General features: G+C 48.4%; 2 protein-coding genes, 1 long non-coding RNA gene and 1 other non-coding gene across 5 annotated transcripts; 1 reads left to right on the forward strand and 3 right to left on the reverse strand.

The window, feature by feature from the left end:
• Positions 1-6,614: 6,614 nt before the first annotated feature.
• Positions 6,615-9,544, reverse strand: LOC120708003 (probable pectinesterase 53). Its single transcript, XM_039993076.1, has 5 exons — positions 9,068-9,544; positions 8,805-8,997; positions 8,477-8,683; positions 7,439-7,674; positions 6,615-6,850 (listed from the first exon to the last, which is right to left on the reverse strand). Exons 1-5 carry the CDS (start codon positions 9,430-9,432, stop codon positions 6,703-6,705), a joined length of 1,149 nt encoding a protein of 382 aa, XP_039849010.1. The 5' UTR covers positions 9,433-9,544; the 3' UTR covers positions 6,615-6,702.
• Positions 9,545-14,944: 5,400 nt separating this feature from the next.
• Positions 14,945-20,621, reverse strand: LOC120708006. 2 transcript variants are annotated; one of them, XR_005689215.1, is made up of 4 exons: positions 20,386-20,621; positions 19,349-19,799; positions 15,738-15,950; positions 14,945-15,266 (listed from the first exon to the last, which is right to left on the reverse strand). It is a non-coding gene; the product is annotated as an uncharacterized LOC120708006 (long non-coding RNA). The 2 variants fall into 2 exon arrangements; XR_005689214.1 differs by having other exon boundaries at positions 15,738-15,972.
• On the reverse strand, positions 18,900-19,003 carry LOC120710887. Its single transcript, XR_005690056.1, has one exon. It is a non-coding gene; the product is annotated as a small nucleolar RNA Z194 (small nucleolar RNA).
• Positions 20,622-20,982: 361 nt separating the features above from the next.
• On the forward strand, positions 20,983-26,679 carry LOC120708004 (probable glutamate carboxypeptidase LAMP1). Its single transcript, XM_039993077.1, has 12 exons — positions 20,983-22,140; positions 22,235-22,302; positions 22,607-22,688; positions 22,779-22,871; positions 22,954-23,106; positions 24,262-24,330; positions 24,564-24,651; positions 25,063-25,146; positions 25,670-25,758; positions 25,881-25,997; positions 26,080-26,220; positions 26,303-26,679. Exons 1-12 carry the CDS (start codon positions 21,130-21,132, stop codon positions 26,483-26,485), a joined length of 2,178 nt encoding a protein of 725 aa, XP_039849011.1. The 5' UTR covers positions 20,983-21,129; the 3' UTR covers positions 26,486-26,679.
• The last annotated feature ends 55 nt before the right edge of the window (positions 26,680-26,734 follow it).

The following is a 26,734-nucleotide window of genomic DNA, read 5'->3' on the forward strand; positions in this document are numbered from 1 at the left end:
ATGTCTGCAAGCGAAACCTCGCTGGAATCATCTGCACGGACCACCTCCACTTCATCGCCATCCCACTGGACCAAACACTGGTGCATCGTGGAAGGAACACAACAATTTGCGTGAATCCAATCCCTCCAAAGCAGCACTGTGTATGTACTCTTACTGTTGACGATGAAGAATGATGTTGGAACGGTCTTGCGGCCAACTGTCAACTCCACATTGAGGACACCTTGTGCCTCTGACGGCTGACCGTTGAAATCATTGAGCATCACATTGGTCTTGATAAGATCAGCAGTGGAACGACCTAACCAGCGCAACACCGAGTACGACATCAGGTTGACTGCGGCGCCAGTGTCGACCAACATCCTGTTCACAGGTTTGCCATCGATGAGGCCCTTTAGATACAATCCCTTCAGGTGCTTGTAGCTTTTCTCCTTGGGCTTCTCGAAGATGATCGGCTGTGGGCCGAGATCCAGCTACGCAATGGCCAATTCCTCCGATTGAGGTGCCCGAAACTCCGATGGGAGTACGAACACCATGTTCACATCAGCCGATGGCTTCTCATCGGCTCTTGGTTTCTTGGGGCGCCACTCCCTCCGTGGAGGGCGCCTTCCCACCCTTTGCGGGCGCCTGACCTGATCTGCGAGATCCGGACGTGCTTTCCTCAGCATGTCAAGGTATTTTGCTTCCGACTCTTCGAGATTGCGTAGGCACTGTACTCTGCGCTTCTGTGATTAGCTGAGCCCGTCAGGACACCACCTTGGACGATGATACTTGTCTTCTTCTTCGGGCTCAAGATCATCCCTGGGCGGCCGCCTCGCGTGGTCATCATGATGTGTTCTGGGCCCCAAGCTCTGGAACACCGATGTCTCGCCTTGCTGGCGTCCCCGAGGCCTGCACTCCAAGCAATCATCTATAGTAGGTAATCGGCTCATGCCGGAATTCCAACAATACCTGAAGAATGGGCAATGCCAGTTGTCTCGTATAGCCTGGCGTCTCCCCAGTGTCCTCCCTGTGCGGTGCTCGTACTCATCCTCTTCCGATTCGTATCGGCGGCATAACTTGTACTAATACTGGTATTTTTCCAGAAGCCGACTGGAAGCTGGGAGTTGGTTGCGGATGTGACGCACTTGTTCTTCAGTAACATGTTGTTGCTCCGGCTCATCTTCATCCTGGGGCCGTTTGCCAGAAGCGGCCTCTTTCTTCTGCTCGTCACAGCGGCGCACGGGTCCCGCCATGTTGATCTGGAATGCTAAGTTCTGGCCCTTGGGTCCGGAATCTGACAGTTCCACCACATTAGCTTGTGGGAACGGTTGACTGTCCACCTTCATCGTGTGTTGGGCCAGAATTAATCGGCCTTGATCGATAGCCGATTGGATCTGCCGACGTAGCTCCTTGCAGTCATTCGTGGCATGGGTGAACGAGTGGTGCCACTTGCAGTACAGCCTCCCCTGCAGCTCTTGTGCCGTCGGCAGCTTGTGACTCTCTGGGAGCTTCAACTGTTTCTCCTTGAGCAGTAGGTCGAATATCGGCTCTGCCTTGGCCACGTCAAAGTCAAAGCCCTTCTGCTTGACCCACTTGCACGGGACGGGGTTTGCCCCCCGGGTCCACTCTGCCACAGCCACTTCTCGTTCCCCGCCAGAATCATCGGAATCATCTGCTTGGGCCATGTTTACATGGCGCTTGAATCTTTCCTGGTACAGATCCGGATGATAGTGTTCATACGCCGTGAGCTTCTGCACCATGTGTGCCAGCGAGAAAAATTCCAGCTGAAAAGCCAGATCCTTGATCGGCTTAGCGAGTCCCAGAACAGCCAAATCAACTGCCTCCTTCTCTGTGATGCGTGATGAGTAGCATCGGTTCTTGACTTCTCTGAAGCGCTGTACATACTCTGAGATAGTCTCCCCTCGCTTCTGCTTGACTTGGGCGAGGTCAGCAATCCCGGCTTCAGCAGCCTCTGAATGATACTGAGTGTGAAACTGATCCTCCAACTGCCTCCAAGTCCGGATCGAATCTGGGGGCAGTGATGTATACCATCCAAAAGCTGAACTTGTAAGAGACTGGGAGAAGAAACGAACCCTCAGATGATCCGATACTGAGATCATCCCAAGCTGCGTCAGGTATCGGCTCACATGTTCAATGGAGCTGGCTCCTTCTGATCCGCTGAATTTGGTGAACTCCGAGAGTCGATACTTGGGTGGCAATGAGATCAAATCGTAGTCACTTGGATACGGTTTGGAATAGCCGATCGCCTTTCTCTTGGGCAGGATGCCAAACTGGTCCCTTAGTATTGCGCTGACCTGCTCCACACTAAGAACTCCTGGGGCCGAGGGCTCAGCACTCGGCCCGGTAGCGTACTTTGCCAGCCATGCCTGTTTCTCTGCGTCTGCTCCTGAGGCTCCTGTACCCACCAGCTGCCCCGTGCGTGTTGGGTTGATATTGTCAGGTATGTACACGCACGTGTAGCCGTGCGGGATTTCTTTGGGCGGCTCGCTCAGGAACTGTCCTTCTCCAGGGTCACCGCCGATCTTGTAGACGACATAGATCGGCGAGCTTTGCTGTCCTGCTGCTGCGAGTGAATATGGCAATGGCGGCCTAGACTGGAGCGAGGCCTCTCCCCTGTGACTCCCCAAGATTGGTCCTAACGGGGAGTACTGGTTCTTGATCACCTCCTGGACAACGCGATGTGCCATACGCTCGAGCTCGTTCACCAGGCTCTCTGAGTGCCGATGAAGCGCGTGATCCACCATATAGTTCATCTCCTGACGCAGGGCTCTGGTGCGCTCCTCTGATGGCACGGACAGATCAACGTTGTCAAGAGCGCCCTCTGGTGAGAACCCCTTCCACCTGATGCCATGGTTGCGGGTCCTCTCGAAAGAGACGATGAGATCGGCTTCGAACTAAGCTTTGACCTCATCGTACTTTTGCTTGTGTTCTGGGGTCAGCTCTTCATACGTGACAGGCTTGGTGACCGGCGGAACCGGTGCTTGGTCCTGAGCTCCTGTCATCTCTGCGGCGGGCGTTGTTGTTGATGAAGGTCCCACCAGGCGTGCCAGAATGTGTTGTCGGTTAAAACCCACCGGCGAGTAGCGACAGGCAACACGAAGAGCCGAGAGGTCGCCGGGGCGCTGGCAGGCACTGCTCCCTCGTCAACGGCCCGCAATTCTAGCACACGCCGCGGCTTATGAAGACGCAGGGCGTGCCACCTGACCTATACCCGATCAGGAAGGTGCGAACGTGCTTGCAACGATTTGCCTGCATACACAAACACGTGGAAACGTAAGTCCGAGCCGTGGTCGGCTCCCCGGGACGACTCTTGCATCGGCTTTAAAGAGCCGATCGAGTCCCGGTGTCAGATTGGATCTGCATGTATCCGGATATTGATAAATAAGCAAATAACTATAAAGCTGCTTCAATTAAATCTAGCTAATCTAATCCATGACGGTAAAAGCTTCACTGCTACATCGGAACATCCTACACGTGATTGGGCCTAATGAACGTAATAAATAACTAAACCTTAACCAGAATAGAGGCCTAAGAACAAGCTAAAGCCGATTTCCGGATCAATTACCTGTTAAGACTAAGGCAAAGCATCTAATACACCACCCGATCATCCAATCCGTTTGTAAGGCCTAACCTAGCAGATATTACGCCAACTCTTATGTATAAGAGCAAACCATAACGGACTAGATCTACTAAATATAAAAGAAGCAGGGTGTTGTCTCCGTGCAACTAATTCTATGCAACAAGAATTAGTATAAGATTGAAACGTGACTGCACAGAAACAACATGATATTCGTAGATGATAGGCAATAAAAGCACGATGAATCTACTAAAAACCATGCTACGAACATCAGGATAACTAGCACTACTCGCCATAAAAAACACTTCAGTACGAGTAATACCAAGGTAAAAGCAAGAACAACGCTGCCCTGATCGCAAGAAGCGATCAGGGCAGCATGCCGCTTACTTGGATGAAACCCTAAGATTAGGGGTGGCGATGCGCCGAGAGTTGTTGATTGCAAACGTGATGACGTCCTCCTTTATAAATATCATATGGTACATATTTATAGTCCGGAGACTTGGGAAATAATATAAGCTAATGTGTCCATATCGGACTCTATCTCTAACTCAATCTGAATTAAATCTAATGATACATGGCCCATAGGACCCAAATGCTCACGCAGGAGCCGATTTACAAGCCTTCTTAAACCTTTGCTTTAAACCCAACTCGCTTACGGCTCATTAATTAACCCTGTTAATTTATGGCGATAACACCAGCGCTCTGAGTTTTTTAAAAGGAAAGTCACCGTGACTAATTACGCGTCCTTTTAGTTATGTTTACTATTTGCTTTTGGGTGTTGAAGTGTTCCCATGTGAAGGCCGAAGATAACGGTCATTGTCAGACAGCGGTACGGGCAATCTAGTTATTAGCGGTGCAGTGCATCTGCTTACATTGACCTGGCCGTACGGAGGCGGGAGAGGCTAGTCTACGGGCGCCCGGAAGTTAGCGTCCGTACGGTTGATTTTCTTTTTTGGTAATTTTTTTTATCATTTTCTGATATTTTTTAGAAAAAAATTTCAGAGAGGAAAAAAAATTTTGATGAGAAAAAATTTGAAAGAGAAGTTTTGAGAAAAAAGTTTTGAACAATCTTTTTTCATCCAAAACAAAAAACTCAAGTGAAAAAAAATTGCATCCAATAACCAAAAAAACTCGGGTAAAAACTTTTTGTAAAAAAAAAGCACAAAAAAAGAAAAAAAAGTTTACCTGCTCGCCGCCTCCCCCACCGGCTCGCCGCGCGCTCGCGCCGCCCCTCCCTGCGTCGGCCTCGCAGCGCCGCGCAGCTCCGTCCCGCCGCCGGCCCCGCAGCGCCGCCCGCCTCGCCGGCGCTCCACACCGCCGCTGCCGCCAACTACGTTGTGCAGCCCCTCCCCTCCATCGGCTCGCCGCGGCGCGCAACTCCTCCCCGCCGCCGGCCCTGCAGCGCTGCTCGCATCGCCGCCGCTCCACGCTGCCGCCGCCGCCACCAGCCCGCGGCCTCCCCGCCGCCAAACTATGCCGCGCTGCGCCTCCAATGAAGCGGATGGGGTGGGGGTGCGGGTGGGGGGGCCTCCCATGGAGCAGCGGGGTATGGGGGCGTTGGGGGTGGAGGACGAAGAAGGGGAAGAAAAGGGAAAGAGACAGGAGGAAGGAGGCCAGCGTGGAGGGGTGGGCGTGAGCTGTCGTCGCCCGTGAGTTGGCTTCCGCACGGGCGATTGTAAAATTAGTATTGGGTAGGGGGGCCGTGACAGGGGTGCCCGTGCTTCGGTTTCAAATGCTTGGACACTTGAAATATGGACGTAGCCCTGTGCTAGTACTTGAGTGTGGAGGTGTGGAGCAGTACTTCGAAGTTGGAAGACTGAAACTGAAACATATCATACTGTAAGCCTGAAAGGCTGAAAGTTAAAGCTCAGTAGGTCATCCAAGCTGAGACTAGTTCACTTTCACTGGTGTGAGGCTATGCCTGTATTGTCTCCAGAACTCACTGCCAAGTCTTCGGGTAGCATCACCACATCTTCAACAAGGTGGAAATTTTCGTATTTCGTATGTACATAGTTCCACTAATTACTCTGCTCTGCATTTGCCTGGTTTTGTTTTGTAAAATTGCAGTAGCATTCGAGTATTAAACCTGGATGGATGCTTGTATAATCTAGTCATCTACCATTGGTCATTCCCACATTCTCAGTAACTTCACTGGAATCGGGAGCAGAGATCAGATACCTACTATAAGAGCGATGAAGTCAGTGCAACTATGCAGCATGCTCCGATTTCCGAAGCTTGAAGCCGGTGTTCAATGCGGTGGAACTGTGGAAGTAGGAGCAAGGCTTTGTTCCAGTTCGAACAGCGTACGGCAAGGGCCCAATTGCCCAAAGCTTGAACCAGAGTGTATGCGTTTCCCCAACTGTGGAGCTTCGAATAGTTCTCTGAATGCGATACACTCTACTTGAGCTTCTGGTGCTAAGAATTAGTTGCATCCGACGCCCGTGAATTCTGACAGCTCCGGACGATTGGGTCCTTCAAATGAGCTAGCTTTTAAGTTTTTGTTTGTGTTCGGCCAGGGATCCAATCGAGATCTAACATTTTAAGTAGGAACAGCTAAATGCCTAAATTGCATTCACGGGATGAGTGGTCACGGGTCCATTAGCGCACAAGAAACGTGGAAGAAAACCGTGTCCACCCAGCTGCTCTATCCTTCACTGCCCCTCCCCCTTCGTTCTCTGTCGCTGTAAAAATGTTTCGCCAGATCTTGGAGTCTTGGAGAAAAGGGATCAGCTTTGGTGTTTATCACTAGAGAAATGGCCCCCCTTTTTTGTTACTTGCCAGGATGGGACGAAAGCACGAACAATACCATGGGATAACACTGGGCTGTCGTCCCGAGGCCATCATAAGTGGCCCAGGTTATGTGCTCGTGATCCAGTCGTGATCATGATGTTTGTATGAGCTGGGCCTTATTTTTGTTGGTCAACGAGTATTCGGCCGCGGCCCTCTTATTTGAGTCTAGCTGACCAAATTGTAAATTTGACCCCGAACAATTAATTTTTTTTACGTATTGAGTTGACTAGATTGGCATCAAGATATAGAGTTGACGAATGGCAACTAAATTTGTATACTTCCTCCCTCTGTTTTTTTTACATGGGTGTCGCGTGCCGTGAGCTACAGCGAAGCTAGGATTACAGCCTGACCCACTCGGTGCCGTCGATGAAGCTGAGCGAGATGAACGGCTTGGCCTCGTCGTCAGTGAGCTCGTGCGACCACGCCACCCGGCCGGCGTAGCTCGCGCCCGGGCCCGTGCACTTGTACTGCCCGTAGAACACCGTCCTGCACCAACAGCAACAACACCGAGCACGGAGACGTTAGTTCCAAACTTCTACGCCCGAGCCGAGCTTTTCACAGATCGGCCAAGAAAATTTTTGATCCGAGAACGCCATTGCCGTTTGGCTCTCGCGATCCTGATAGGCGACACGACTCTGCTTTTGCCCGTGTGGCTGTGGCTCCGGCGGGGCCGTGGGAATCGAATCTAGAAAGCCGCTACGATCGCGGCGAGATCGGGAGCCACCCGTGCGATCGGATGATTCGCCCAGAATGGGAGCAGGTGAGTGCTCCCTTTGTCTGCGCACAGCTTTATCGATCACGATCCTACAGGCTACAGCACGGGTCAGTCTACTACATACGTGCAAAATAGCTGAGCTCTTAGCTCGCTTTCCATGCCGCAAAGCAGTAAAAGCCATAGCCCCCGCGAGATGAGAGTGGCAAAAAGGCTTCGAGACATGGCGGCGTGGCCGTCGAGCACTACTAGTACCCGGCGAGGGCGAGCGGCGAGCACGCCCGGCGTCCGGTAGCCCCAGATGGCAATAGCAATCGGTGGGAGGAGGAGGAGGACGGATCGGAGGAGGAGGGCGTACGCACATCTCGCGGTTGGGGTCGCCCCAGTTGTACCAGCCGCGCGGGATGATGATGTTGTCCATGTAGGTGTAGGCGAAGACGACGCGGGAGAAGCTGCCCCAGGCGCGGCCGAGGTAGAGCGCGCCGGAGCCCGTCACCCGGCAGTTGACGAACGAGAACCCCGTGTCCTCCAGCGTGCTCTGCCGGTTCTGCGCCGTCAGCGCCCCGTAGTCCCGCGCGATCGCGTGCACGTGGCAGTCCTGCAACCAAACAGCACCCGTTATTCTCTCGTTGAACAGACTTGCAGTTCGCCGCTGGCAGGTTCAGCAGCAGGGCTCGTGGGTTTCTCCGCGCCGCGATGCAGGCCCCAGAGCCCGTAGCACGTCGCCGTCGCGGCACGCCGCGCGCCCGCCGGCCCGCCCGTGGGTGTGGGGACGCCGGCCGGTCGCCAGGTCGGGGGCGCAAGCGGACACCAGCAAGAGGCCGTCGCGGGACAGACTGACGACGGCGACCGTCATCTGCCGCCAGGGGACAAAAGATTATACTCGTGCACGGTTTGGACCCCGAACAATGACCGTCTCGGTGGGGAACGTGGTGCATTGACCGCTGCGCGAACGAGACTACGAGTGTGTGTGAGCCCAGAACTAGTACGCTCTTATCTGGTCAGCGCACACCGAACTCTGGGTATTCTTTCTCGTCCCGTGCGAATGATTGCGTCAACGTACCATAACCCCCGAGTGTCAAGGCGCACGAAAAGACTCTAATTAACCTGGCCCGTACTAGTACTTGCTTTCCAGCCTTGAGTGCCCGTACTAGCAATACAACTCTAAAAAAATACAGACTAGCAATTTGCATGCTCTGTTTTGGAGCCTCTGTTCTGTCCTGAGCTGGCGCGATCCTACAAACCTTTCTGGCTGGCGAGATAGGCCGTGGGTCTAGTAGCATCTGGAATCCTGACCTGCACCCCGGTAGCAGCAGAGAAAAGGACTGGACCGCGTAGGGTGGTAGCATGTTCTGCAGAGAGATCGTTGTTGTGGATATGGAGGAGGAACGGCGGCGTACCTCGTACAGCGAGAGTGCGTTGCCGAAGATGAAGTCGACGGAGCCTTCGATGTAGCACTCCTTGTAGTAGTGCCGGCCCGAGTGGTCGTAGAGCGTGTCCTGCGCGCCCAGGAACTTGCACCCCACGAACGCCGCGTTGTCCGCCGACACCCGCAGCGCCACCGCCTGCTTCCCCGTCGCGCCAGGTTGGGGCACCGGCGCCGTGTTCTGCGCGCCGTTCGGTGTCACGGCAATGCCAAGTTGCGGCAGGGGCAGAAAAAACACAGCAGGAACAAGCGCGCAGATTGCATAGGACAGAGCAGGCGCAGCAACGAACGGTAGCGGTTACCTTGAAAGTGATGTTCCTGGCGAGGAAGTACTGCGCGTTCACGGCGAACGTCGCCGAGTTGAACGTGCCGAGGGGCCGCCCCTTGGGCCCTGTCGGCGAGTCCGCGGTGTCGCCCCACTGCACGATCGTGCTGTCCGCGCCGGCGCCCTCCAGGGTGATGAACGCGCGCATCGGCGAGACGGTCACCTTCTCCCTGCGATCAGCGTAAGCTTACGGGGGTCATCAGCGCAATGCGGCGGAACCGGTGGGTGGGGCGCACGTACGTGTAGGTGCCGGGGTTGACCCTGATGACGACGCGGACGAGGTTGATGGCCGGGAGCGAGTCGATGGCGGCCTGGATGGTCGTGAAGTCGCCGAACGCCGGGTTCTTGTCGACGACGAGCGAGTAGGACGGGAAGGCGCGGGCGAGCGCGTGCTGGAACGTGCTGTGCCGGAGGCCGCCCATGTACCGCACCCACTCCACGAACTGCCGCTCGATCATCTCCGCCCGCGTCGCGTTCACCGGGAACGGCGCCGCCGCGCCGCCGCGCCCCGGCCGCAGCCCGCGCGAGTGCCCCGCCACCCCGCACGGCGGCGCGAGGAGCGCCACGGCAATGCAGGCCAAGAATCGTGCGCGCGGCGTGGCCATTGCGGTGCCGCCGCCGTTGCCACGGCCGGCCCCGGGCTTCGCGGCGAGCGGGGGAAGCTGGAGGGGCGGCGTGACAGGTTCGGTGTGAGGTCTGAGGTGGGGAGGCCGAAAGCCTTGGGGGGAGAATTTAAGGGAGGGAGGAGATACGATCGATCACGGGCAGGAAGAGAACAGAAAAGGGAATGGAGGAGTGGCGCAAGTCGAGCAAAGTCACCACGGGGGTTCACGAGCTCGGAGCTGCGAAGTGCGGTTGGTAAGCTGGTGTGCCCTGTGGCGCGTGGCGCCGCGCACCGCCCAAGCGCAGGGCGGTAGGCGCCATGCATGTGTTCGGTGCAGTTCCTCGTGGCGTTGGCGTCCAGAGCCGAGCCCGGCCTTCCAGGGTGATGGCGACTTCTGGGCAGAGCGAGGGCACGAGAAATGTTAGGCCGTGTTTAGTTTCGTTGCAAAAATTTTTGTAAAGAAATTTTACTAATTTGAAGTACTAAATGAAGTCTATTTATAAATTTTTTTACACAGATAAATTGTAAATCGTGAGACGAATCTAATGATGCTAATTAATCCATGATTAATTAATAATTAATGGATGGTTACTGTAGCATCACTGTTGCAAATCATGGCTTAAGTAGACTCATTAGATTCGTCTCGCGATTTACAGCCCATCCATACAAAAAATTTTGTAAATAGACTTCATTTAGTACTCCATACATGTGTCGAAACATTCGATGTGATGTTTTTTTTCGTTTACGGGGTTTACGGGATCCGATAACAGAGCCTTAGCTAGCCCCTCTGACTGGAATTTTCTTGGAGAGAGCAGAGCAGATAAGATCCTCTTTGGATTTGGTGCATGTTCGTTTCGGTCTGATTTGTTTGTCATTATCGGGGGCATCTGTGTGTTTGTGTTTTGGTTGGAACGGCACACTTCTAAATTTTCTTGTTTTATTATGACGTTTTTAGTACTGCATGCGTGAGATATGCAGAAGGCAAATTGCATCAGCTCCACATTTTTTTTTTCTTGCATCAGCTCCACATTTGGTTTGCTACAGACAAATGCAAGGTCATTTGTCATACTTAAAGAAATATCAAGAAGCACCAAAAAATGTAACTTGAATCTCATCCAGAGGTCAATTATACCCCTAAAATTATAACCAGTGAAATGTTTTCAAGGATAGTATAGGAAAAAAAACTGAACAAATCAGCATGAAACGGATGCAGTTTGTCCCCAGAAATCTTGCTTGTCACAGGAGACAATTCAGTTTGCCATGAAACATTTATAGGCAGAATATTCTGTGAACTGTGATGTAAACCATTTCACTAGTATAACTTAATTGTGTCTCTGAGCAAGTTATTCCATGATTCACTACTATTATTTGTCGCGAAGCTACGAGAAGTTTATATGTCGGCCTATCAAAGTATTTGCTGGGTCATATTCCTTCTGAAATGGGTCTTACGTTTCCTCCTCAATAAACATTAGTCACATTTTTTTGGGAAAAGTCTGTTTTTCAACCCTAACTATCACGATAGTCCGATTTTGGCCCTTGAACTACGAAACCGGACATCCTACACCTCCAACTAACGAAACCGTTTGAAAAGCAACCCTGACTCAGCCAAAGGCGGTTTTGCTACAGTAAATTTTCGAATTTCTGAAATTTCACACCTCTCTCAATTAAATAATAAAGAAAGCATAGTTAATATTGTCTAAAAATCATGATATTTTTTTGGGAGGTAGATCAAAAGACAAGGAATCTATTTTGGCTAGATGTGCTACAATAGACATAAAGGAATTTGAATTATAAAATTTTAAATATAGGTAGAATTCAAAATTCCTTGAATTTTTAGGTTAGCTAAACCTATGATAAAAATGCATTAAAAATATGATAATTCATAATTTTTTATTTAGTTTAGTTAGGTACTTTTTATTGGCCCAAGTTCTATAGAAAATTCATAAATTAAAATTTGAGGAATCAAATTTGATTCAAATTTGAGCATTGCGAAGGAATTCAAAAACTTTTCATAAAAACTTGGGCCAATAAAAAATACCTTATTAAACTAAATAAAAAATTATGAATTATCATATTTTTATTTCATTTTTATCAAAGGTTTAGCTAACCCAAAAATTCAAGAAATTTTAAATTCTACCCATTTTTAAAATTTTATAATTCAAATTTCATTAGGTTTAATGTATCACATCTAGCCAAAATAAATTCCTTGTCTTTTTATCTACCTCCCAAAAAAATATCATGATTTTTAGACAATATTAACTATGCTTTATTTCTTATTTAATTGAGAGGTGTGAAATTCCAAAAATTCGAAAATGTTACTGTAGCAAAACCGCCCTCAAAACAGCTTGCTACAGTACTCGAGGGGGTGATTCGGACGGTTTTATCAGTTCGAGGGCCTATGTTACCCGGTTTCGTAGTATGAGGTTGAAAAACAGACTTCTTGACTAGTTTGAGGTTGTAAAATAGACTTATCCCCATTTTTTTTGTCCATTGCATCTACAAAAACTCTAACAAAGTATCAAACTATCAAAGTGACCAAAATTGACGATCAAATACGAAAATAGACATTTCACGTTCACATGTACTATTCACTCATGATAATTTGATACTTAATTTGGTAAATATTATTTGCACTATCAACATCTAAAGCTAAGCCTTTCAAAAAAAAATAGCTAATTGGTTGGATGCCAATTTGTGCTGAGCCAAAATCATGACATGCCAAAGTGTTGGCAAGAAAATTAGATATTCATTTGGTTGGTGTCAAAACAAGGCAACTAATATTTTTTCCCTTTTCAAGGTTTAATAAGTGTCTAGTAACTCCCTATTGTTTTGGTCACAAATATTAAAGTGCCAATTTTTACATATTAATCAATTGGTAGCTAAATTTTATTAGCATACTCTAATTTTATCTAGATAAAAATTAGCATCCAGCCTATCAGGCTTAAAAAGCTAGGAGCATCCCCAGCGTGCACCGTTCCTGAACTCTACGTGTTCTAGTTCTACCAAGCCGTCCGTTAACATTTCCACCTTTCCCATGGTGCACATACGTCCATACCTACAGTGTGTAGCACCTCACCTCATGAAATCCTAGATTCCTAGGTGGACACACACACACACGCAGAATTGCACTGGCCTGTAGCGCCCCCTGGCCCCTGTAAAATTGTAACGCGTCCACCGCGCCGATGCCCTGTTCGGGTGTTCCTTCTGCTGCCGCCACCCGCCACCCGTGGCCGCGACTCTTTTCTTCTTTCGAAAGGATCCGTGACCGCGACTCCGTGAGTCCTCCGGGCTAAGCACCGAAATGTCGCGGTCTCCGGGGAAGCGCCGCCGCCGGCCAGCCCCGCTGCTGGCAGCGATGCCGCGGCGGCTGCTTCTGCGATCGCGGCCGCGGTATCGGCCAAGCGCCGCCTGCCTTTACAGGTTGTGTGGCCGGAAGCCGAAGGCCTGGGGGGCTGGGGGACAACGGACAGCGGCGACGCGTCCACGCCCACACGCCGCGTGTGTTTTATTTTCTAGCCGAAAAAAAAAAAAGCTAGGCACAGACGCACGGTGCTCGGTTATGCATCCGCGATCGAGTTCCCTGCAGTGGACAGACGACACTGCAGTCGTGGCAAGCATGCACGATCAAGATAACTTCGCGCACATTGATGGCATGGCAGTCCGGGCTGTGTGCTACAGCTCGAACTCGAGCTCCCCCCTTGCTTGGATTCTTACCCACCGAACGTACCCGATTGTTCAGTAAACGCGGGGTTAATGTGGCGTTTCATTTGCCGCCACCAACATTTCTTCGTGCTCCGTACTAAAATTTTCTTTTGAGTTGGCCAGTGATTTGGGTATATGAATGGAGAACTTTTAAAAGAAAAATCATACTACGCACTTGCTACTGATCTGTCTCATCTTCTTGCCTTATGTGTGTACTTGCATTACTTTGCAAACGACCAGTACAGTCTCCGTCCACTCGTGACGCAGACGCAGTTTTGTGGTGGTGGTGGTGATGGCGATGGCTGCTCGTACAGCATCAGGACCGCAGGATCGGCGCGGTCCACCAGAGCAATGCGATGCTAGATAGATCGCCGGCTAGGCAGCTTGCACGCAATCACCATCACTCCCAGAAGCGACCGATCCGTGGTGGATTCGGTGGGGGTGCGTTGCCGATCGGTTGCGTGCTTCCTCGCGTCATCGACCAGCCAGGTCGAGACGATCATTAGCGTAATCAAACCCGCCGCCCGGGCTTCCGTCACCTACCAACCTCTTGTCAGTTTGCGCCGCCGCCGCTCGGTTACATGCATTGGGTGGTGGTGTGCACGGCAGCATCATGGTGATGAGAGGTGCAAGCAAGCAATTCAGTGTAACGTCGGCCGGTTGCCTTTCTGAATGCTAGCGTTTGCGTGTCAGGGGAAAGTGCTGAAACCGATGGCTCCCAGGAGGCTCCAGCGGAGGAAGTCGAACGTAAATGGGCGATCAATGAATGATGAACGGCGTTTCATAATCTTTCGTCCCCTTTCGTTTCCAGTAGTTTGCGTTTGCCTTGCCAGACACTCAGGCAGAGAGGCCGCATGATTCTTCAAAAAAGAAAAAAAAAACAGAGAGGCCGCATGAAATGAACTGATGGGTGAACAAAAACCATGCTCTTTTGAGCAGTTGTTTCTTCTTAAGTTTAATTAGGTCTCTGGAATCCCTTGGCGTCGGCTAGGCATGTGGCCAATATGGTGGAAAGCTTGGTGTGCTTGAGTGCAAAGAGTGACCGGAGTTTTGCTCGGCCGAAGGAGAAATGGCGCCCTCCTATCGATGGCCGGGTGAAGGTCAACACAGGTGGAGCTTTTGTTGAAGGAGCTAGGCACGGCTCAGGTGCTTCAGTCATCCGTGATCATCGTGGGTTTGTACGAGCAGCACAAGCACGCTGGCTAGGAACGGTGGGAGATGGTGGAAGCTATTGCGACTCGGGATGGGTTAGTGCTCGCTCAAGAGATGGAGTACCTACATGTCATCCTGGAGTCAGATTGCTCGGTGTTGGTGGCCGCCTTGAAGACAACAACGATTGATAGGTCGAGCATTGCTGGTCTTTGGCATGAGAGTCAGATTTCTCATGAATGAAGCCATCGGTGACCAGGGAAGTGGAAGCGGGTGTCTGAATGAAGCCATAACCATTCCTTTAATTAATCCAAGTTTCATTTCCCCCTATCCCTCCAAGTTTGTGTTACTTTCTTTTCTCACGAAGGAGAGCCGCACATCTTTGTAAAGAAGTTTGTGTTATGATGCGATATTGCAAATCAATCAGTGTTTATCTGTGTAATCTTCTATCTTTCACAGTAAACATGGGGACAAAATCATCGTCATCTCCTACAGTCCAGAGGATCAGAACTGCATTATACCACAAACTAGCAGTGAACTTCCAGAACAAGAATACAGAGCAGACCATCATTCAACAAGCATAACTGGACATACTCGCCACTGGAATCTACTAAAGAACGTAAGAGCTAAATTCAAAGACAAAGCAGGCATCAACAGAAAAGTAAGCAACAATACCAGATCATTGCAAATGGGCTCAGTAACTTGATGCAGAAAGCCAGAAACAAATAATTCTCATGACAAGTTACTGGACCAACGATGCCCACACCACTACTTCGAACAGCTAGCAAGACATACTAACATACTAGTTTCTGCGACCAACGAAGTCTCAAGTTTTCGTCACCGTAGAACACCTCCAAAGATCATTTACATTTGTTTTCCCAAAAGACGATAAGAACCACTTCAGTGAGTCTCAGCTGTTGCCGGCTTCGCCACCTCCGGAGTCTTATTCTTGACCACATGCTTGACCTTCTGCTTGCCGAACACCTGCGTGTCAACAGCAGCAAGAGATTAGCACCAAAGCACATCATTGTCAGAAACAAGCACAAGTCCAATCAATATGTATTAGAGATGCATCATAAACAGAATAAAGCTACAGAGAAACAAGGAAAAAGTCTGAAAGGCCCTAAAACCACATCATATTCTGGAACAAGCACAAATGCAATCTATACCATTAGAGATGCATCATGAACAGGACAAATTAAATGTTGAGAGATTTATGGTAGCATAACATGCATGAAAAAAAATTCTTACAAAGGTGGTTTGGGCTTAGACCCAGTAGTTCTTGCTGCGCGAACCATTAATTCCTATATTGATCAAGTTTACGGCCTTTTCCATTGTTTAGCTTTAGTTTTCAGTGTGCTAACATGCTTAGGCATTACTTAGGCATGCTGCACTTCTGTTAAATTCACAGGAAGTAACAAAGTGGCTACCTTGTTTACACCAGGGGTGACTTACCTATGCCAGTGGAGGGAACTCATACTCAGCATAACCAATCCCTAAGTCAGATCTTTGCTCCATCATCTCATCGAACTCTGACCTCATCTTTGACCACATCTCAGCCTTTAATTCTTTCAAGATGGATTGCCTTGCCTCCAAAATGCGGAGTTTGGCCTCCCAGACGGCCCTTTGGGCACGCCTATCACGAGCAGCGGCTGCATCCCTCTCTTGCTGTAGCATAGGCATTTTGATACTGTGACGGAACCGCCAAATTAAAACTCCAAACTAAGCATAATGGCAGTCATTTGAACACATCGGCGCATTAGCTTAATGATTTAATTTGGCGACCCTTTCTCAACCCACGGCCCGATCGAAACAACACCGGTAGTCCCACGTGAAGGCGGACGCATATGGTACAAGCACAACAATTACTTGAAAATACAACACGTGACATAATAGGATAAAACACACTTTTACAAACCGACTTCGAATACAATAATTTTACAAACCGGGTTTAAATACATACTTGATATACAAGTCTTCCAACTATTAAAACTAGAATTTATGCCGAGGAAAAGACTATACTACACTACCCCTGGAGGTTCAGCCTGACACCACCGATCAGACCGGTGCATCCCACCGGTCAGACCGGTGTGCATGGGTTCCCCACGTAGACACCGGTCAGACCGGTCCAACAAAATCTGAGGGGCTGCAACTCTGCCCTTAAGTGTGCAACCCGACAACTCTCTAACCTAGGGGTCTCGATCCACAACTTCCCACCCCTCTGCATCCCAGCGGATAAATTTGACGCAGCAGGGGCAAAAATCCACGTCTGTGTGCCCTGAAATAAAAGTATGGTGGCAACAAACCCTGAGCAACTAATACTCAGCAAGACTTACCCGACCAATGGGTATAACTTAGCCCACATACCTAGACATGCATGGCTTTTGGCTGGTGGTTATTTTGCAGAAAAACGACTAAAGTAATTCCTTACTTTCAGTATTTTAGCTCCAGATTCTATACAATTTACCTCTAATCTAATATTTGCATGAATCAACTATAGCAAACATGCTGGTGCAATCAAATAATAATTCCATGTGTTCATTGTCATATTTATACATATCCTCCTCATTCTATCATGAGACTACGATGCAGCAAAGAGATCAAGGCCCTCATGACCGCGAGACACGGCGAATCGATTCGATTTAACCTTGCAAGGTGGACCTAACCAACACGGCACGCAAAAGCCCCGTCGGACCCCACGCACCGACCTTTCCCCTCCCCGCCTCAAACTACAGGAACCAGCCCAACGACATATGGTCAGCCGAGCTCAACATGAGACCACCAAAAGTAAATATATGCATCCCCATTTCTCCGCGACTACTCGACTACCCCAGGAGTTGGGTGCGGGTTCCTGTACTTTCGAAGCAAAACAGTACTCGGCTTACCGGTTTCGACTACCTCCTACTCCCGGCATGCGGTTAGTACAACTCAATCCCCGATCAGCACTGCCGACAACGACCGGTCCTTAACCGACTCAGACGGGGCTAAGGCACCCAGGAACCCTGTCCTGCTGCCATACCTATACATCATCATCACTCCCCGTCCGGTCTCACATTCCCATATCACTTTCAATAACTCATGGACTGTAATATAAACACATATAACTTATATCTCGCGAGTAACCGGAAATCACCCGACTTCTAAATATCCTATATCTCGCAAGTGACAAGAAGTCACTCGACTTCTATCGAGAACTTATTAAGCATAGCATTTCTATCGTCCTATACATGCTAGTATAACTCAAGGAACCCAAGGATAATGCAACTAGGGTTCCAATCAATTCCTGAAACGTAATGCACAATTAATAGAAACGTATATAGATGTCATAATTTAAAATAATAGGACATGCACCGAGGCTTGCCTTGAGTCTGCTGCTCGCCACTAAGGTCGGCTGGGCCTGGGGCCGCCTCCTCACGAACCTCCTGCTGCGGGGCTTGCCCCTGCGACTCCTGTGGCTCTGCCACCACCTCGTACACCACCTCCCCGCGGCGGCTGCTACATGTGTGCATATGCATATGCATATGACATGAGAATGCATGTATGATTTATAAAAATTACAAGTAACTTATATCTGAATTAATTTCTAACTAATTGCACCAACAACCACCTATTTAACCCTCTCAGCCACTGCCCTAACGGTCAGACCGGTACCCCATACCGGTCAGACCGGTCCCAGTTAACTTAACCACGACACCGGTCAGACCGGTCCTACCTAGACCAAAAGTTAGAACTCTTGGCGCGGCTAAAATCGCCCACCAAAACCAAAACTCTCCTAGGAACTAGTTCAGGGCTGCATTTGGACGTGTTTGACCAGAGGAAATCGTCTAAAATCATCTAAAATGAGAGATCGACCCACACAAGCCTTAATACCTTGAGTGAGCTCCTTCTTGCACGAAGAACTCGAATCTCCTGCTCCCCAAGGATGGAATCAAGGAGAAGATGATCCCCCACGCTGATTTGATCCTTCCCCGGCCTTGGAATCCAATGGAGAGGAAGGATTTGGGGATTAGGGTTTGAGTGAGGAAATGAGAGGGAGAGAGCTCGAGCTCGGGCTGAGCACGGTGGGGAGGAGTGAGTTGGTAAGGGGGGGGGAGAGAGAGAGAGTGTGTGGTTTAAATGTTGTGGGCCCCTCAAAACAGTTCAACCTAGTTCAACCGGTCAGACCGGTCGCCCCTACCGGTCAGACCGGTCTGGCCCAGGCTGAGAAGCAAAGTTTTTGTTTGATGATTTGTTGCGTGATTTCTGGAACTAATGGCCATGATTAGTTTAATTATAGGTGATTAACACCTGTGGTGTTACAGATACGGGACTCTTCGGTGGTGTGTGTCATGCTCAAAACGAGGCTCAACCGGGAACTGAAAATGAGAAAAACGCAATACTAAGCAAACATACCACAACAGTTTTCCAGACAAACACTAACACAATAGCAAACATATCACAACAGTTTCTAGATAAATGAGTAACCAGTGTCGCAAGATCCGTTCCCCTTTGTTTTCTGCCATGTTTCGAGACAATAAAAAAGAAGACTAAACTTCACTTAATTTTGACATAACTGGAAGAAGCAGAAAAAAATACTAGTATAATTAAAGAAAAACAAAAAAAAGCTACTTGAGTTGCAGATGTTTCGGATTGAAAACCACAAAAGCTATGCTAACATAGCTTCCCATCACTGGAATCAGTGGAATAAAAGCTTGGGGTTTGTGTTTCATCACCAATCTGCCAGCTCAAGAGTTGACAAATAAATAAATGCTACTCTTAATACAGACATCTGGTTATAAGTTGTCTATCTCAATGAAATGCACCCAATATAAGTACTAGCCGACGCAGGAGACTCATTCAGACGATGTGACATGAAATTCATGGCTCATAACTTGGAAACGAGCAAAACAGAGACAAAACAATATCTAAAGAAAGTACCAAGCTACACAACACTTGCATAATTCTTTCTAAACATCTTATAGTAACAGAAACATTTCCAACAGGGGCAATCGAATTTCATAAGATCTACTCAAAACTGGTTTAAAGTGATCTTTATCCCAAAAGAGAAGAGAACAAGAAACACGTACGGGAGGGCACGGATAGATGCAATGTTGCACACCACGATTTCTGTGGTTAAGTGGAGGTCCATTTGGTGGGATTTGCTGGTCATTGTAGCCCACAAGGACCCTCAGTGCTGCGATGCCTGCTTCAATTGGCTGCAGCTCTTGATCAATTCACTCCATGGAAGCTTTTAGCATGCGGTTGAATGACGTCTCTAGTGCCATCTTGGCATGATACTTGCACTCCAACAGCTCTGGATTAACTAATACAAATCCATGCTTTCCTGGTCTGGTCTTCACCTTCATATTTGCTGCATCTTGAAGGGGTGCTTGCTCATCCAATTGAAATCGGCCATTATTAACCTGAGCAATATCAGTGATATGCAGATTTTGCAGCTCAGTGGCAACATCACCAAGGCTGGAGACTACTCTGATGTTGGCCATGGTGGGATATCTTGTAAAAGCAACAACTTTAATACTGAAACAACAACAACAACATAAGCAAGTTGGGGTAGGCTAGAGATGAAACCCACAAGAAACAAGGGTAGGAAAAACACAAAAGCAAAAGATAGCATGTAGAGTTAAGGGTACATGAAAAGAAGAAACAAAGATTATGGTTCAGACACATTGATTGCAAGTCTCCAAGCACTATTCTAACATTTGCAACAACTAATGGTATTAGATGCCCATAACAGTTATGAAAAAAATAAACAGAAGATTATCTTAATTAAACACACAGGGTGCATCCTCATTAAACTGATATTTAACTGAATGCTGGGTGCATGCTACAGTACCAAACATTAATGACGAATTAATTAAGCTCATTAAATTCGTCTCATAGTTTACAGACGAGTTCTGTAATTAATTTTATAATTAGTCTATATTTAATACTTCAAATGTGAAACACATTTAATTTCAAAAACTTTACACCCCGCAAGTAAATGAGACCCCAAACTGACTCGAACGCTCCACTAGAAATACTAATCAGGTAGAAGCACGGCGCGTGGATGAACTAGCTCTAGCAACGAGAGTGGGATGGAGCCGAAAAGGGGGTTGAGCTCTACCTTGGTTTCACCTCCCGATCCGAGAGACGAGATGTGGAGGCGCCGCCGCCGCAGGCCAATATTCTGCGCCCGGTCGACCCAGACCGGCGGCGTTGAGGTTGGCAGAGGGAAAAGCTCAAAAGCAGGGTAATTTCGGGGAATTCGCGGGCGGTGCGTTGCGCTTGGCCGTCCGATCTCGCAATTTCTTGGGGGCAGTTCGGGAAGTGCCGCGCCTGTGCGGTCCGGCCGTGTGGCGATCCGGTTTAGTCGAGCCGTCTCCGCGGCGTGCTGGGCCGGTTTCTGGGCCACTCGTCACCCGTGAGCTCAGTCTTGGGCTACCAGTCGGCCCACGGATAGACCCCTCGCTGTTTTGCACGGACCTGGTCCGTTTCCATGGGTGACATCAGTGACCACCACGCACCTCGAAAAAAAAGAAATAAAAAAAGGCCCAGTCCGAATCTCCACGTCCTCATCCACTCGACTAGGCCCACGCTACCATAAACAACGCGACAGCACCCGAGACGGCGAACGGCGGTGGTCCCACCACCACGAACGACAGCGCAAGCCCGAAAACGCCCGCGCGCCCGCCCCCACGTTGTCAGCGACACATCCGGCTTCTTCTCCCCATGCCGGCCGGCCTGCCCGTCTCGGCGTCTCCTCCGCTTCACTCGTAACTGCAGTGTCCGCCGCACACCACCGCCCGCTCCCCGGCTGCTGATCTCACGCCGCCACCCCGCCTAGCCCGCTTCCCTGAGAGGCGGCCCCATGCCTCCCCTGGACGGGGCCGACGAGCCCTCGGCGCGGGCCCCGCTCCTTCCGTCCCCCGCCGCCCCCCGCCGCGCGGCCGCGAGGCTCCACCCACTCCCGCTCATCGTCGCGGCCGCCTTCGTCGCCTCGTTCCACCTGCTCTTCCTCGCGCCGGGCCCCTCCCATTACCAGTCCCTCTTCCTCTCGCTCGGCTCCAACGACACCGCCGCGGCGCACCTCCGCGCCCTCACCCAGCGCCCGCACGTCGCCGGCACCAGGGCCAACTCCCTCGCCGCCGCCTACGTGCGCGACGCGCTCGCCTCCCACTCCTTCCCTACCCGCCTCACCCCCTACTCCGTCCTCCTCTCCTACCCCGCGCGCCGCTCGCTCTCCCTCTCCGCGCCGGGCCGCGGCACCGTCCACTTCGCTCTGGAGCAGGAAACCTACCCCGGGGACCCCTACGCCGCGGTCTCCGCGGAGGCCGTCCCCACCTTCCTTGCCTACGCGGCCTCCGGCTCGGTCGCCGCCGAGGCCGTCTACGCCAACTACGGCCGCGCGGAGGACTTCGCCTACCTCGCCGCCCGCGGCGTCAACGTCACCGGGAAGGTCGCCGTCGCGCGCTACGGCAAGGTGTTCCGCGGCGACATCGTCCGGAACGCGCGCGACGCCGGCGCGGCCGCGGCGGTGATTTACACCGACGCCAAGGACTACGCGGCGGGGAAGGCCTTCCCGGACGGGCCGTGGATGCCGCCCACCGGCGTGCAGGTGGGTAGCACGTTCAAGGGGGTCGGAGACCCCACGACGCCGATGTGGGCGTCGTCGGAAGGGTGCCAGCGCTTGAGCATCGCGGAGGCGATGGCCTCCGACGACATGCCTGGGATACCAGCGCTGCCGGTGTCCGGGATGGACGGGGAGGCCATACTACGGCTCATTGGCGGCGATGTGGCGCCCGAGGAATGGCAAGGAGGCGCCGCCGCGCCGGCTTACCGGCTTGGGCCCGGGCCAGCAGTGCTCAACCTGACCTACGTAGTAAGTTGCTCTGTTACTCTACAGGAGTTAGAAATGACAGGGAACAACTTCTTTTTTGATATTTTTGATTGACGCCTGTTTGCTTTCTTTTCAGGGGAATGAGACAATGGCTACAATTCAGAATGTTATTTCGGTGATTGAAGGGAAAGAAGAACCTGAACGGTACGATCAATGTCCCAAAAGTCCCAAATCACCTACCGTTGCCTGTTCAAATTTAACTGTATGACAGATTTGGAATTGAGCTGTAGCAACTGAGCTTCATTGTCATTTCATCATATGACAGACAGAATTTCAGACCCCAATCCTAAAACAGTCTCCAGAAACCTTTTTGGATTAGATTCTGAAAGGATCACGTATCATGTATGACATTTCAAGTTACTTAGCTGCTCATTGATTTAATCGTTTGAAAGTAAAAAAAAATTCAGCACAAATTCAGTGAAATAGACATTGTGAAACATACATACAGGTATGTAATCCTTGGAAATCATCGTGATGCATGGACGTTTGGGGGAGTTGATCCAAACAGCGGGACAGCAGCCTTGCTTGAGGTATGCCATATTTGGCTATCCAATCTTATATCCAATTATCATTTGCTTGATCTCTTGCATAGTTGCATCATTAACTTTCATTAGATGTAGCTAGCTCAACGGTTGTCTAAGCTGCAAAAGAAGGGCTGGAGGCCTCGGCGGACCATCATCTTGTGCAACTGGGACGCCGAAGAGTATGCATTGGTCTCTCTCTCGACTCACTCAGTCACTACCATGAAGCAATTCATATGTTCTCTTGATGCTATTTTCTTTGGGCAAAATGCAGATAGGATCCACTGAATGGGTCGAGGAGAACAGAGCAATGATAACTTCAAGGACTGTTGCTTACTTAAATGTTGATTCTGCGGTGTATGGTCTTGGATTTTACGCATCAGCAACTCCTCAACTTGACGAATTGCTTAAAGAAGCTAGTAAACAGGTATACTAATTTGAAAGAAATATAGCAAATATTTTACAGTTAGTAGAGAAGATTGAATCTATCATGAGAAAAAAAAGTACGGCTAGCTTTATTGCATGGATCCTGTGGTTATGACAACTTGACAAGGTTACAGTCCGATAGCTGATGTACAACAGTGAAAAAATATATTCTAATCTGGCATGTGCTGTAATTTGTTTTGTTACTAGTTGCATACCCCGCACGTTGCTGCGGGATTTCAGAGCAAAAATATTGAAGTTGAGTGTGCTAAAAAGATGAAGTTATGAAGTTGCGGCCAATTTTAATATTGGAGATATATGGCATGGTTGCATATAAGAAATGCTTAAATACTGAAGTCGATGTACATATAAGAAGTTCTAGTTGCTGAAACTGATATAAAGAGGAAGCGAGGAACCATAATAGTTATGATAAGAATGTTTTAATTTTATTCTGGGAGGAAATGGAAATATTTGCATCATTTTGTGAAGCAAGAGATTGGACTTTGTATTGACTCTCTTGGATAAGTAAAGTTTCTGCATTTTTTTTAAAAAAATTGAAGTGTGAGCAACGCAATTATGTGAAATGTGATAATTGGAAAGAATATATTTTATTTAATGGTTTTAGTACCTATGTTTCATTGGACGAATGTAGATATTTTGAATTGGTTATGGATTCTCCACCATTGTGATATGCAATACTATAGTATAATAGGGTGTTAGGAATGGGTGTGATAAAAATGAATGAGGGATGTTAGCACTTACATCAATTTTTTTGATGTTTTTTGCTAATTCCGACATAAAGATTATTCACATGGCAATAATAAAACCAAGTAAAAAGGTAAGAACTTTTAGTGGGTTGCGGACGGCCAAGATATGAGTTTTCATTCAGATCCGATGGTGGAAATAAAATGATGATGTGGCTGCACCACATGTGAGAGAAATAGCTATTAATGACTCTTAGTGGGTTGCACTTATATAAGATATATAGATTACTCCTGACATGTAGCAGTTTGATCTGCAATATAATTGTTTTTCTTTGGTAATATAATTGTAGTTAGTATGAATATCTGGTATCTATGATCAGAGATCAAATGGTGACTGTCTTAGCAACCAATTATCCTGACTCTAAATATTCTTGTTTTCATTATTACTGAGGAAGGTACAAAATCCGGATAACAGAACTGAGAGTCTGTATGACTTGTGGATGGCTTCTAACACCTCTCCCTTGGTAAGCAATTAACCATATCGCCGCTGCTTTTTAACCCTATGCAACCTTTATTCTTTCAGTAATCAGTATTTTGAGTAGTCAGCATGTATAGGAAAAATGTTATAGATCGTGTAGACATAGTTTTGTTTCCTCTTTGTTCTAAGTCTAGGTATGTGTTGCTTTTACTGCATTATATGCAAACCAAAGATTTTCTATAACTTTTAGGAATTCTAATGACACACGTATGTATTAAGATCGGAAGATTAGGTGGTGGAGGGTCTGATTATTCTGCATTTGTTCAACACATTGGTATTCCCTCAGCAGACATGTCTATTGGGTCAGGTTTGTCCTACTTCTGCCGTATACTTGCTTTCATTAATTCCCGGTCTTGAACTGGTCTGCTTACTCTGCTATACTGTTATTTAAATTCTTCCTTGATTGTTACTATTCCCTCTATTCCACGATGTTTGTGGACTGAACATACCTAAGACCGAACTTACATCGTGAAATGGAGGGGTTAGTTCTTTTAGATTGAATCAAATAAAAGAACTTTAGTAGGACACACTGCCTTTTGTCATAAAATTCTGAACCTTTTCTTCTCGAACACGCAAGAGATCTGTGTATCTTTGTATTAGAGAGAAAATATAAAATTCTGAACCACCTCCGGTGCATGGATAATATTACTTCTTTGGGGGGTTTTAAGGAAAATGGAACTTTATCCATTTTCATTTATTTTGTGCTTTCTGTTTGCAGACTATGCAGTCTACCATAGTTTGTACGATGACTTCATATGGATGGAGAAGTTTGGAGATCCCTTGTTCCAGAGGCATGTCGCAGGTATCCCCATTCCACACCAACCATAGTATCACTTAAATATCTGTTATGGATAGTGTCTGGGTTCATGTCATGCCATTTCACGCACATGCTTCCTTATCTGCTGGGAAACTTGACATACCCTACCATTTTCTACTTTGTTGGTACTCAGAGCTTATTACTTCTGCATGCAGTTTTGTTTATAATTTCATTACACTTGTTTTTTTTTAAAAAAAAGACCAACCTAGGAGGAAATATCTATCTTTATATTATGCTACGCACCCAGATTCACCTCGATGAGGAACTAACTTGGTGATCTGGGTGTACATCCACACCCTCAACCAACTGAGCCTAATTAATCTATCCTGTTTACTTGTTAGAGCTCTGTGTTACTTCCACAATGTATTGAAAAGTTCCGTCGTTTTTGTAGAATGAAGTGTGCATGAAAGTGCGGAGTGAAAATTTCCTTTGTGAATTGATCACCGAAAATGAACCACGCATAAGTCTCACCAGCAGTATCACAAGTTAACTTTATGTTTTATCACAGCGGCAAGCATATGGGGGCTTGTTGCTCTGCGGCTGTCAGATGAGGAGATCCTACCCTTCAACTACAACTACTATGCCGCAGAGCTTGAGGTAACTTGTCATAATGATCTCTCAAACAGATACTGGATCTACTTGTTTCAAGAATGTACATCTTCTGTTTTTAATGACAAGTTCAGCTTTAGAGGAACATGACTGTTACTCCTGGTTAGCAGAATGGAGCAATGGGTATAAATAAGAGAGTACTGGGAATGCCTGTCAGTTTATCTCCCCTGCACAAGTCTATCAAAGAATTCAGAAGGGCAGTTCTGAAAGTGGATTCTGAATTGAAGGTATGTATACTCCTAGTTGCAGTATTTTGTGCCTGATCCATAGTTTAAACTCTGTTTAACTTCCTACTTTATTTTTTATTAGGCTCTACAGACATGGAAAATTTGGGCACCATGGAGAAGCTGTCCATTGAAGATCAGAGACATCAACGACCGGTTGATTATGACTGAAAGGGCGTTCACAGAGCGGGAAGGGTTGTTTGGAAGACCATGGTACAAACACCTGGTAAGGTCTTTAATGGTTTCTAAAAAAAATACTCATCAGATCATCATGTTAATACCAAACTCATTGGAAGTAAATCACACAGATTTACGGGCCTTCACTGCACAACGATTATGGAGCTGAAATATATCCAGGTATTGATGACGCCATCCAGACAGCACAGAGAACAAAGACATCAAAATCCTGGCAAGCTGTACAGAATGAGATTCACAGGGTAGCCAGAGTCATAAATCAGGCAGCATTAGTTCTAACTGGAGGGCTAACGTGAAAAGTAATCTGCAATGTTGATACAACCACCTCATGGGTGTAGAACATGGCTTTACAAGCGGATACAGCAGCTAGACTGAATGAATGGTACAGTGAATCTTGTAACGTGGAAAGTGTTTGTGATTTAGTGTACTAATCGGATTGTTACTACAGCACGGCCTCACCATTGACCATTAACCATTAACTTAGATGTAAGATTGTAGAGTCTGTCTGCTCAGGCAATCTTACCGTCCAATCAAAAAGCAAGTAA

Source organism: Panicum virgatum, chromosome 5K (genome assembly GCF_016808335.1).
Source record: "Panicum virgatum strain AP13 chromosome 5K, P.virgatum_v5, whole genome shotgun sequence".
In the NCBI taxonomy this organism is placed as follows: domain Eukaryota; kingdom Viridiplantae; phylum Streptophyta; class Magnoliopsida; order Poales; family Poaceae; genus Panicum; species Panicum virgatum.